The sequence below is a fragment of the Panthera leo genome, chromosome B1 (assembly GCF_018350215.1).
Source record: "Panthera leo isolate Ple1 chromosome B1, P.leo_Ple1_pat1.1, whole genome shotgun sequence".
In the NCBI taxonomy this organism is placed as follows: Eukaryota; Metazoa; Chordata; class Mammalia; order Carnivora; family Felidae; genus Panthera; species Panthera leo.
The window spans coordinates 75,575,371-75,588,295 of record NC_056682.1 but is presented as its reverse complement, the minus strand read 5'-3'; the positions used below and the strand labels follow the sequence as shown (position 1 = coordinate 75,588,295).

Here is a 12,925-nt window from a genome sequence, read left to right as displayed (position 1 = left end):
CCTCAGAGGACTTCTTTCAGTAAGGGACGGCAGACGCTCCCCACCATCACATGCTTGTCGGAGGCCAAGTGTGACAATGCTAGAGAGATGCTCTTCAAAGGGAGTGTATATTTGCAGTCCGTGCCTTGGAGAGAAATAGCCATAATCTTTTTTTTTTTTTTAATTTTTTTTTTTAACGTTTATTTATTTTTGGGACAGAGAGAGACAGAGCATGAATGGGGGAGGGCCAGAGAGAGAGGGAGACACAGAATCGGAAGCAGGCTCCAGGCTCTGAGCCATCAGCCCAGAGCCCGACGCGGGGCTCGAACTCACGAACCGCGAGATCGTGACCTGAGTCGAAGTTGGACGCTCAACTGACTGAGCCACCAGGCGCCCCAAAATAGCCATAATCTTGAGAGGAGTTTCCGAGAGATCTTTTCACCTCTCTTATAAAGGAAGTTGATATACAAAAATATCTTTTAACATTATATTTAGTGGATTCCTTTCTAAAATCGCAGTTGTGAGCAAAGAAATGGCCAAGAGAAGCCTGGGAGGTTCAGGTGGTTAAGCATCTGACTTCAATTCAGGTCATGATCTCATGGTTTGTGGGTTCGAGCCCTGTGCTGGGCTCTGGGCTGACAGCTCAGAGCCTGGAGCTTGCTTTGGATTCTGTGTCTACCTTGCTCTCTGCCCCTCCCCCGTTTGTGCCATCTCTGTCTCTCAAAAATGAATAAAAGTTAAAAAAATTCTTTTTTAAATGGCCAAGAAACCTAGGTTCTTCATTTGCTACCTCCAAGGGCTGCCTGTGTTCACCTGGTGGAAGGCCAAATAAAGAGAGGTAGCAGATGTCTTTGAGGCTAAGACCCAGTGGGCTCCATCCCAGTCCTCCTGTCCCCTGTGTAATCTGACAGTTGTAAAATGCAGAACCAGAACGTCGCATTTCGTATTTAGTCCGGTGGGCTGGAAATTCAAGTGATCAGATGTTGGGGAAGATGGACAGGACTAAAACTCAGTTTGGTTATGTCAACCTAGGGAAAAATACTTGAGTTGTAAGAGGTTTCAGATCAAAAGCTGTTCTGTCCAAGATGCTAACTGATTCACACAAAGATCTGGCATTAAGCACTGCTGATGCGCTAATCTGTGCTGAGGAACAGCAAATGAGAGGGTGACAGAGCCTTTGCCTGCAAGGCACTGAACAAGTCACACTATGAAATAATTAAAATCTAGCACCGCAACCATCACAGAGTTATGGCTAAGACACAATGTCAGCCCATGGCAGGCAGTGGTCACCTCTGCCTGGAGTATGAAAAAATATCTGCGCATACCTAATCATTACCGGGAGGAAAAGAGGAGTTTTCACGTGAGATTCTCCAGGAAGTTTTCCTATTAGCTGATTTATAAAGAGAGAGCTGTTCACTCAACAAATATCCACTTGCCAACCCTGTACCAGAAACGGCAGGGCTGCTGTTACTGAAGTATATAAATATGTGCATTCCAGCATCCCTATGTAGTTATTATTGGTTAATTAAAATCCAAAAATCCAGAGTCTGTGCAGACTCCGCTGCTCCAAAAGCTAAAGTGTGGCATATCCCCAGTGCCTGAACCGTGCAGCAGCAAAACTTCATACTTCCTAACAGGCACGCAGGGGACAACTGTGACAAAACCCTACCCTCACTGAGGCTGTATCACTTTAATGTTGCCATGACAAAGAAAACAGCAAAGCCCCGGGCAGCTTTGAAAAGAATGGAAAATCCCTAAGCAGGTCTCAGTGGTGTCAGATTCTCTAACAGCCCCTTAAGATGCATCTTCAAGCCTCAAAGGGCCGATACTTTTAGTCGGAGTTTTCAACGTTTCGTGTGGAATAAACGTTTTTCTTCTACAATTGGAGAAACAGCTGGCTGGCTTTTGAGAACCGAACTTCCTGCCAGACCCTGTCATGGTTCAATACTGCTAGACATCTAGAAACCCTATACATTGATTTTCTTTTGTCCTGCGGACACATGGGAAAACATTCATCCATAACATTTGGACTGTCTTCAAGAAGCATCCACGGCTGCTGTGAGCAGCTGTTCATTTCTACACAGAAGAAATGACTGACGTGAGATTCTGCTTCATCTTCTGGTTTTTTGAGGAGTATTTACCATAAAGGGTGGTGAGCAAAGGTTATCGCACCTTGTCCTTCTCAGAAGCATCTATTGTACAACTGAAGCAACCTGCCTGCTCCACTCAGAGCCCACAGTGTAGAGCATTACCCTAAACTGCTGAGCTGGGTTTATTTTAGCCTCTGATCAATACCTACCAGTAAGGCGAAGCTGTGTTCTGGCAGTATCCCATACTGTTGAATGAGCTTCTCTCGGGTCTCACTGGGGAGCTCAGGGAGCTGCTCCCGAATCCGGTCAATGTTGATCACTTGCTGCGGGTCTGCACCAGCAGGCAGAGATGCAGTGTCATAGAGCAGCAGGGGAGGAAGGTTGGGTTCGGGCATAAACCTAGGCACAGAGAGGAAATGGGGTCTGACTCGGAAGTGTTTCGTTTAACGGGAAAAAACCCCTATCATCAAAAGTTTCATGTTTAGCTGCCGTGTTAAAATTGCCAATATCTTCGAATGTCCCATAATATCAATTCTCCCTGTTTCCCAGGAAGGAGTCTTTGGACAAGTGTATTCTACAGGTCAAGACCACCAGATCTGCCAGCGTCCATGCTTATAAATGAATGATGAGCGAAAAAGCACCACGCAGGGTTGATGCCACACTGCGATTTCTAATTGTGGATAAAGTACATATTCATAAAGACATAGGTTGCGAAAAACAGGACCAAATGAGAACAATCTACTTATTAGGCAGAAAAAAAGACTTTCCCTCATTTAAAAATTCTCACTATTTTTAGCAGTATCTGTGAAATAAATGAAAAGTCAAAGAAAAAGAAAACCTTGAGACGTGGAAGAAATCAATAAGATTTTGCCTAAATAAAATGTAGAAGCTATTGGGGAGGGAGGGACGAGTAAGCGGGGCACAGGGGATTTTCAGGACAGTGAAACTATCCTCTAGGACACTGTAACAGTAGATGTACGTCATTATACATTTGCTCAAAACCCACAGAACATACAACATAAAGAGTGAACCCTAATGTAAACTATAGACTTTAGTTAATAATAAAATCTCAATATCAGTTCATCAATTATAGCAAATGTACTGTACCAGTGTGTTTAGTGAGTGTTCAACATTTCCTGGGGAATAGATGCAAATCACACAGCAACGCAAGATGCTGTCAGGGGAAACTGTGGGGGGTGACGTGGAGCACACGGTACATGCCAAGGAGCATACGGGACCTCTCTGCTGCACCATTGCATATAATGTCTTTCCCTCTGTTGTATTCCAGCATCCAACATTTTCTCTCTGCTTATACTTGTCAAAGGGCTTACGTAGAAGCAGGATAATGCAGAGCAAATGGTGGCGCCATGGTGATAGATCAGCCGTGCAAACAACCCATCACCTCAATGCCAAATCTGTGCTGTGAATCAGCCTGACTTCCGATGGCAAGAGGAAAGCCAAAGGGAGGCTTCCTGAATCCCGCCTATTAACCTGAGGGATTCAGCCAAAGCCACTAGCTGACCTAAAAGCCAAACTCCACGCTGATTAAGAAAGCAGCACAAACAGAGTAGGGCGGCAACACTGGAGAACAAAGAAGCTCTTGGGAAGAACAGGTTGAACTGAGAAGATCACAGTGATTCAAACAATCTCGACTTTGACAGACAGGAGAGGAGCCCTTCAGGGGAGGTTCACTCTAAGGGTTTAGGAGTTTCTTTCCCACATCACAGTGCTACTTCTGTTCAAGATGCTTGTCATCGACAGCAAGAGCTGCACTTCCTGCATTTTGTGGAGGAACAGTGGGCTAACCTCAACAACTTTGTCGCTTAAAACCTCAATCTTTCAAATCTGCTAAACTCAGTGGGGGAAAAAACAAAAGGTTCAATTTACCTTAAGCCTGTCCTTATTTCTGGATCTCATATTAAGTACAACTTGTTTAGTTTATCAATTAAATAGCATCACCTGAGATACGAAGGGAAATGCCACTGACATATGCATCTCTTTTTTCCTCCATATCTTCTCAAGGATCTTCAGTGTGTTACTTTATCACTGAATATAAGAACATCCTAGGCCCCATCCTCAACTGCTACCCTCCTAGCTCAACAACTCTCACACAGAGGTGAGTCAACAGTGTCTTCCAACAGTTGAATTTCGTCAAATCAGGCACTCTGAGGCTACCAAAAGAAGAAAACATTCTTTCTCTCAGTGTACACATAAAATAGGAAGTCCAGATTTTCCATCATGCAACAATACAAACACAAAGTGGTTCTTAGAAACTATCCAGGATCATTATGGTACTCTGCGAGTGTATTTGAAATACGCCCCTGACCCCAAACATGTAATGGTACTTTGACAAGAGGAGTAACCACCTGTAGTCTTGTTTTCCTTCTTTGTCTCTCATCGGTACGGTGCACCTATGACAGTTAAATAAGAAAACGTTACACAAACATTGCATGCAGCACCGCCTAACATATGTGCAAAGGGAAATGGGTTACCCCTATCAGTAAGAGCCACGGGCAAATTCAAGCTCTTTCACCTTCTTTGGCAGACACTTATGTGACTCCATGAAAAAATTATATTAATGGAAGAGAAATATTTAGATTAACTAAAAAAAGAGAGAAGAAATTGCTTCAATGTTTCCGGCTTCTAACCAGCTCAAACTCTCATCTTCTGAGCTTTTTTCGGTCTCTTGCTAAAAGCACAAAATCCTCAAAATTCGGAGTCAGAATATCAGAGTCAAAGTTATCAAAACAAAGTAAAACAAAACAAAGGACACCTCTGTAACCAACCCTAAGCTTTCTTTACCTCTAGCTTGAACTGGTAGAGCTTAAGTCTGATAGAATTTAAGGAAGTAGAAAATTCTTGCCATAAAGTGGGTAAACTAGAAGCAAATGAAAGGCCAGAACGTAATAAGTACTTATGTACAAGTCTGGTTCAATTTCAACCTCTTGCCAGCCCTACAGGATATTCTATCCCTGTAGCATACAGTATTCTCCCAATTGCACTAGTGAGAAAAGCATTCACGCAGAGAAGCTAAGTACCTTCTTCAAGGTCACAGGGCTTGTCTGTGGTGAGCCTGGATTGGAGCCCCACCCAGCTGTGTTCAAGATGTTTGTCAATGCAAACTCACCCTAGCTTGTAGTCAAATGAGCGAGTTTCATTGAGAATTTCACATCCATTCTCAAGTTCGTTGATTTGTCTCTGAATTTCATAGTCTAAGAAAAACATATTAATTTAGTACCATATTTTGATTCCTTTAATCCAATCAAGCAATAATTATTAGAAATCTTTTTCAATCTTCAAGTCAAAAATAATCAAGAGAGTTGTTCATAATAATTCTTCCCTGATAGGCTATATTTTCTCATTGCAATCATAGGATAATGGTGCCGGAAAGGGCCTTTTAGGAAGTTCTGCTTCCTCACTTTCTGAGAAAACTCAAGTTCATGGTGACCCAGTCCAGTTTACAGCTCTTGGTAGAAGAAGGGTTAGGACCAATATCTAGGCCAACTAACTCCAGATCAGGGACCGCTGCCAATCAAGAGTTCTTATCCAGAGATCCATGGACAGACTTCAAGAGGTTCTGGTACCTCCTGAAATTATACACAAAATGTGGGTGTGTGCATTTGTACATTTTTTGGAGACAGAGTCCAGAATTTTCATAGGTATCTATGACCCCACATGATTAAGAGCCACTGCTCTATGCCATGCTCCCTCACCACCAAACCAGGCAGACTGTGGTAAGCAAAACACAGCCACAACTCTTAAGCTTCTTTCTGAAAGCAGCTTAAGCCTCCCCTTTACTCCCCAAACCATCATATACCACTTTCCCGCACCCGAATCCAAACTTTTTTACCTGAGCTGACAAGCAGCAGCAACACCAAAATGTGTCAGTTTCTGCTCCCCATCTCCCCCACTGAGATGATAGCTACTAGGCATGATGTAGGGAGAAACGTGGGGTGGAAAAATCATGGGCTTGGAGAATTAAGCCCATCATAGTAAATCTGAGGTTCTTCCGGTCCGAGTGAGAACACAGGCAGAATTCTGTCTCGGGAGCTCCTTTGTAAATCATTACGGATAAACCTACCTAAAATCTTGCTGCTTGTTTTTTTAGGTTGCGTCACAACCTCCTAGAATAATGAGTTCCAGAACACTTACTATTCACAGGGTGAGGCGGAGCTTTCTTCTATTTTTGCCAAGCTTCCCCTTCATAACACTGCGCTGTAAGGGTTTCCCTGACCCAAACCTTTCATGGCTTCATAAACATGGACTGTATCTCCTTTTAGAGACAGAAGAGTCCCACCTCTTTGGTCTATTTTCATGTGGGAACCTTCCCTTACCCCTTTCCCTTGAGTAAGTTATCCCCCTTGACCATTAGGATGCCATTTTTCTGAAAATTTGTACTCACAGTATCTTCGTTGAGGCTGATCATTTCAGGTTCAGGATAAGGTTTCACACAAGACTAGAGAATCTCTGCTCTATTGTTTCCAATGCTTTTCTCAACAAGACCCAAGACTCTACTCAACACACGGCAATGTATCCAGATAGCTTGTGCTCTGTGCATCCTTGAAGGAATGCACTTTAAACTCAATCCCTCCCTACATTCTCTCTTCCTCTACAGATACTTTTGGTTTTAAAGAATATTTTAGGCCTCTGAGATGTCTTCACAGTCAGCAATGTCATGGGACTGTATGAGCTCCAATAAGACCAAAACTTGACTATATAGGCACATGCAATCTATTAGTAAAAATAGTAAGAAGCAGAAAAATATATTGACCAGTGAGGTCAAATTATGGCCAATGTATAATGAATAAACATGACTTTATAAAGTTCATGCAGGTCAGAAAGAATGTGGTAAACGGAAAAACAGAGTTACAGTATTTTGCAGACCCTCCCATAAAAAGGATCCTCCCTCTGAATCTGCTTTGAATCAAATGTGCTGGAAGAGAGAGACACTATAGGAGTTCTAGAGCTTAGGACTCAAGAAGCCTTGAGGCCTCTGCCTTCATTCCCCTAGAATGCCCATTGCCAAACAAGAAAGTCCAGGCTAGGCAAGCGAATGAAGAAGGACCACAAGGAAAGAGAAGCCTAGCAGACCTCTAGCACCAAGGTGTTGATATGTGAGTGGCGTCGTCTTAGACCCTCTGTTTCAGCCGAGGTGCCAGCTTCCACAGCCTCATGAATGAGGTGAGGCAGGATCTAATCAGTAGAATTGTGAAAACTGAAATGGTGACTGTATAAGCCACGAAGGTTTGGGGTGGCTTGTTACAAAGCAATAGATAATGGATACAAAAGGAAGATTAAAAGTAATAGCTGACGTTCACCTATTGCTCTGGCCAGGAACCTGGCACTGTTGAGATTCTTCACTTCAGTTCGAACGCCCAAAGGCTCCCCAGGATGATGCACAGATATGTTGGCATCCACTCTTAACTGGCCCTCTGGAAGGAGACAAAAAAGACAACTCTTTAGAAATTCTTTGAGGCAACGTGGTCTTTTGAAGTCTCCCGGCAAGTAATATTTAATTCCACTTGCTGTTTAGTCAGTTATGGCAACCCAAGTTTAGAGAAGGTATGGTTGGTCCCGAAGCTCTTCTGCCCACTTATGAGAATTACAGTCCTAAGGCATCTGAGGTGTGAGCTTATGTGTGCGTGCATATCTGTACGCCCCTGTGCACATGCAGAAGATAGGAGAAATTCTGGAGGTACCAGATGCAGAAATCTAATTTTTTGCCAAATAAGAAAAACAACACTGTCAAAATGGAAAATTACTCTGTAGTTTTATCCTGAGTTTTTATCCAAAGTGTGAGAGCTGAGCTGGCAGGAAGGCACTAGAAATGATCATCTGATAACCCTGCACAGCTCTCCAATGGAAGGTGGATTTCCAACAGTGATTCCAGGAGATCCATAAGGGAGTCCTTGAGATTTTACAGCTGAAGGGCAAATACCAGAAACCTGGCTTTTCCCCTCCTCCTTCCTCTGGGTACTGCAATCATCTCTTCTTTCCACAAACAGGACTCTGAACCCTCTCTGATTGCTGTAAGGATTTGCTGCAGCAGACAGTGCTGTTATGAAGGGGTGAGTCTGTGGAGGAACCCAGAGGGGGCTACCTCCCTCCTGGAAGGCCCTTCTCTGACCCAGAAAGCCCCTTCAGATAAGGAGCAATAACCCCTAAGGAAGCAGGTGGTTTGTGGAGAGGACTGAGAGGCCCTTGAGGAGGAGACAGAGACAAAATCCTAAGACAAATAGGTAGATGAAAATAAAAAACAATCGCATTTTATACCCTACGAAGTAAAACTCAGATTCTCTATTCTCCAGTTTCATTTACAATATTCAAAACTGAATAGAACGTGAGGGCAAAATGCTGGATTTTTATTTTCCTAGGCAGGTTCTTAAATTTAAAAAGGACGTGCCAAACCTGAGGGCTGTGATGGGCTGAATCAAGAAATTCATTTTCCAAGACTCCACAGCAAAAGCATATTAAAATAATGAAACAGGATACATAAATTCCATGCCAAGAAATTCCATGGTCTTAGTCTCTGTTGCTCCCCCAAATGCTGATGTGGGGCTCAACCTCCTGCAAGCTTGAGACCACTGGCCACCCACTGCCTGCCCTACTCTCTCCACTTGTTCCCCCAGAACAAAGGATGAGCTCCCCCACTCTGCGACCCCAAGTGCCACCCATGCTGACCGTCAGGGAAAAAGGTGCTTTCAGCTCAGAAATTAATCTACGTCTCTAGCACGGACTTCTCAACATTTTGGACAATTTGTGCCTCCTTGAACGTCAAGAAGTCCCAACTATTCCTGACATTAGACTCGTGGTCTAGGAAACCTGAAGTCATCTACGCTGCCTCTGTTTTCTTTTCCCGTTACATCCAAACTGACAACTAGATCTTGTCAGTTCTTCTCTCCCAACCCCCCTCACATCTGTCACTTCCTCTCTATTTCCACTGCGGCCACCCTCGCCGGAGGGCTCGGAACTTCAGACCGGGTTTCAGAATCACATCCCGACTTGTAGTTCAGCAACCTCTCCTTGTCCAGTCACCCACAATGTGGCTATGACTTTCATCCTGCTATGATGTGGCTTTCATCATTTTCTCTGCTTGCTCATGTGCAGGGCCAGCTCCTGCTGGACCATCTTGTCTCCTCTGCTTGGTACTGAAGAGCCGTCATCCAGTCTTGGCTGATGCGACCCACATTTTCTCTGCTACTCAGACCATGAGAACGCTTTCCTCCAGTCAGGGAAGCTTTCTGCATAGGAGACCCTGCCCACTCCACTGGCTCCTGCACGTCCTCTTTATCACTATTACTGTCCCTTCTTCAGCCTCTGCTCATCCCCCAAGATCCCACTTAAGTGTTACCACTTCTCCTCCTAGAAGCTCTCATCAATAAGCTTGCCTCCGCTGGTGGCTCCTCTGAATTATTAGAATATACACGGTCAATACCATAGAACTTAGCACATGACTGCAGTCTGTTTTGAATTAATCTTGTCCTTAGGACCGAAATGGAAGTCTCTTCAGGACTGTCCCTGGATTTCAAATCCTCACCCACCCTCCTTCCCAAGAACATCATTCTTTCAGCTGCCTCCTCTCTCCCACATCAGTCAACCCCCTTGCTTTCTTGGCAGTACTTCTAGTAGAGACACACGCGGAAAGTCTCTCTCCCGGAAAACAAAAACAAACCAAACAAAGCACAAACCCTAGCCCCTTGAACCCCATTTGCTTTCCATCAGTTACTAAGCTGGCTCTCTGCTTTCCTTTCCAGCAAATCCTCTCCCACAGGTTTTGCTTGCTTGTTGCACATCTTGTCTCTACCATCTCACCTCCTGTTCACTCCTAAACCTTCTTCAGTCTGGCTTCTGTCCCCGCCTGTCTGAAAATTCCTCGCTAAAGTCACCAGCAACCTCCTGGCTGCCAAATGCAGTGGACACAGGACCTGTTCTGTCTCCCCTTGCTGGACACTCCAGAAGCATGCAACATACCGACTAATCCTTCCTTCTTCAACTACCTTCCTCTCTCAGCTGCCGTGACCTTATATGCTCTTGGCTTCCCTCCTACCTCTCTGGACACTCTACTTGGATTTCGTCTGCTGGTATTTTCTTCCCCCATCTAATTCAGGACCCTCTTCTTGCACTCTCTCTGGAGGGGTATATAGTTATAAATACCACCAATGTGCTGCTAAGTCCTAAATTTCTCTCTTCTGCCCAGACCTCTACTCTGAGCCCCACCCTTACCTCCACCTGACACTTCCACTTGGAGATCTCACAGATATTTCACTTTCCAGAACTAAATCCCGATTTCCCCTCCACAAATATGCTCATCTTCATCTTCCCAGTTTCAGCCAACAGCACCACCTAGCTCCTCAAGCTTCTTTGAAGGCATCCTTGATTTCTTCCTGCCCCTTGATTTCCACACCAGCCTGTTAACAAATCCCATTATTTGTAAAATCCACCTTGAATCTACTCAGCTTGATCTCTCCATCTTTCCTGACGCCACCCTGTCCAAAACAGCATCATCTTTCATCTGGTCTACTATAAGAGCTTCTTTCCTGGTCTCTTTGCTTCTACTCCTACTCATCTGAAATCCACTTTCAACACAGCAGCCAGAGTGGTTTTCTACAACGTTCTTCAGACTCTGTCATTCCCTTACTTAAAAGCCCTTCAATGACTTCCCACTGCATTTGGGATGAAGTCCAAATTTCTTCTCATTATTGGTAATCTATCCCTTGTCTACTCTTTTCAGTCTTATTTGATGCCATTGTCTTTTTCACTGCCATATTCAGAATCTAGAGCTGGATCTGGCAGAAAGTAACTGTTCAATAAATTAATACCTTGTTGGAGAAGCCAGAACTCTGGTATTTTCCTGAGAAATGAGTAAGCAGACTGGTTACTGTCTCACAAGAAGCTCCTGATAAGTTCTCAACTTCTGTCTGAATAGGACTGATCTACAGCTGGAATCATCTGAAAGGCCTATTCAGCTCAGAGGAAAACTTCTAAAGTATGCTGAGCTGTGCTCAACCAAATCTCACTTCTTGGGAAACAACTTTTTTTTTGAACTCAGGGAACCCTGAGTGGGACTTCATCCGCTTTTAAAAATGGCACCATCTTTTGCAATTTAGAATTTTAACTTGGATAAGGAACAAGAGCATGAATTTCAGTCTCTCCCGGCGAAGGCCATGCTACATAAATGTCTGAGAGGAATCATTTAGTATCCTGCAGTGTTGAAAGAGAGTCCACTAGCCTGGATTCAAATATAGTATCAAGCATTAACAAAAGACATTCTATCCAGTGAAGACAAAATACCTTTTAAACAAATTAAGTTAAATTGCCTCCAGTGCACAAAAGCCTTACCAGTCAGGTTTACCTCAATGCATTCTGCAGCACTGAGTGAGGGGCCTTCATTCACACATCATGAGAGCGTTATCAAGCTCGATTTGTGCCCTCCAGAAACAGAGATTTGTAACAGCAAAACTAAAAAAACGATACCACTGAGCACAGTGATATGGTGCAGTTACATATTTTTTTTCTAAGAACACATTCACACATCAGAAATATACCATCAGGACAGAAAACTGTTTCTGTAAACAGCAGGGGCCTGAGGATTTAGAGAGGTCTGTTAAGCTATCTCATTCTGATCACTGGATGCTCTCCAGGACTTAAATAACAAGTTCTGACACACACACACACACACACACACACACACACACACACACACACACTGACCAAATTTTATTGAACATATTTCACAAAGCTTATGTACCCAAAGTGAGCGGTGGTTCTGTAAAAGCAACAGTACTTACTATCATTAATAAAAGCACCTAACGTTTACCGAGCACATGCTACTTGTCAGCGCTTGTGAGAAGTTTTATACACTTTATCACATTCATTTCCTACGATGCAGCTTTAGATGAAGCCGCTTAGACACCCTTTGGGCATCTCAAACTTCACATACCCAAGATGGAATTCCAGATTTTCTCCCTTGTCTTCCATGTCTCAGTGCGCAGCGACACCACACCCAGCTGTCCAGCCCTATGTGATGACCTTTCCCTTTCCATACACAAGTATCTGGGGACTCGCTTCATAAATGTGGAAAGTGAGGCTCAGAGAAATCAAAACCCCTTGCGCAGGTTCTTTCGGCCACCAGAGGCAGGACAGGGCCCCAACCCAGGGCTGGGACCTTAGCATCCTCAGCACCCACGCTCTGCCATCCTGCCTCTCTAAGGTGTCATCTATGGCTGTGACACTGTCGCGGCTGCCTCTAGGACGCAGTGCGATGCGGGGTTTAGAGAAAGGGCTCCTGGGCTCAGACACACCTGGGCTCAAATCCCAGCTCAGTCACTTCTTGTGAGCCTTGGGCAAATACCACGACCTCTCTAAACCTCAGCCTCTTCACCTATACAACAGGCGTGACAGCACCTATCTCTCAGGAATGCCGTAAAGTTTAAACGAGATGGTAATTTTTAAAAATGCTTGGTGAGCTGATGAGCACAGGCTAGCTGTTCAAAATGGCAGACATTATCACTGAAACCATGTCAAATGTCTACTTCAGTGCACACTCAACTCTACAGATGGCTTTGAGGATCTCAACAGTGGCAAATGTCCACTGAGAAGGAAATGACTTCAGGAACCCAGGCTGAGCTGACCCATGCTCATTAGCAAAACTATCAGGAACTCACTGAATCACAGTCCGAGCAACTGAAGCTTCATTCCAAAAGCACCCTGGGGGTCCACTGGTCCCTTCTAGGGTGGTCCTCAGTTCTCAGACTGCAGTCTCCAATGCCAGCATAGTGGTCCTACGGTGGTGGGGCAGAAGAAGGATCAAAGGGGTTGGGGCTGATAAAATACTAACAGCACAAAAAGCTGGACCC

The 12,925-nt window shown here is 44.3% G+C and overlaps 1 protein-coding gene across 1 annotated transcript in view; it reads right to left on the bottom strand.

The window, feature by feature from the left end:
* Positions 1 to 12,925, bottom strand: part of GATB (glutamyl-tRNA amidotransferase subunit B) — an 84,736-nt gene that overhangs the window by 33,560 nt on the left and 38,251 nt on the right. Inside the window, exons 6-9 of the mRNA XM_042935308.1 lie at positions 7,388 to 7,501; positions 5,197 to 5,281; positions 4,436 to 4,480; positions 2,279 to 2,468 (exon numbers count right to left, since the gene is read on the bottom strand). Of these exons, the coding sequence (XP_042791242.1) occupies positions 2,279 to 2,468; positions 4,436 to 4,480; positions 5,197 to 5,281; positions 7,388 to 7,501 (434 nt within the window). The remainder of the gene's footprint in view (positions 1 to 2,278; positions 2,469 to 4,435; positions 4,481 to 5,196; positions 5,282 to 7,387; positions 7,502 to 12,925) is intronic.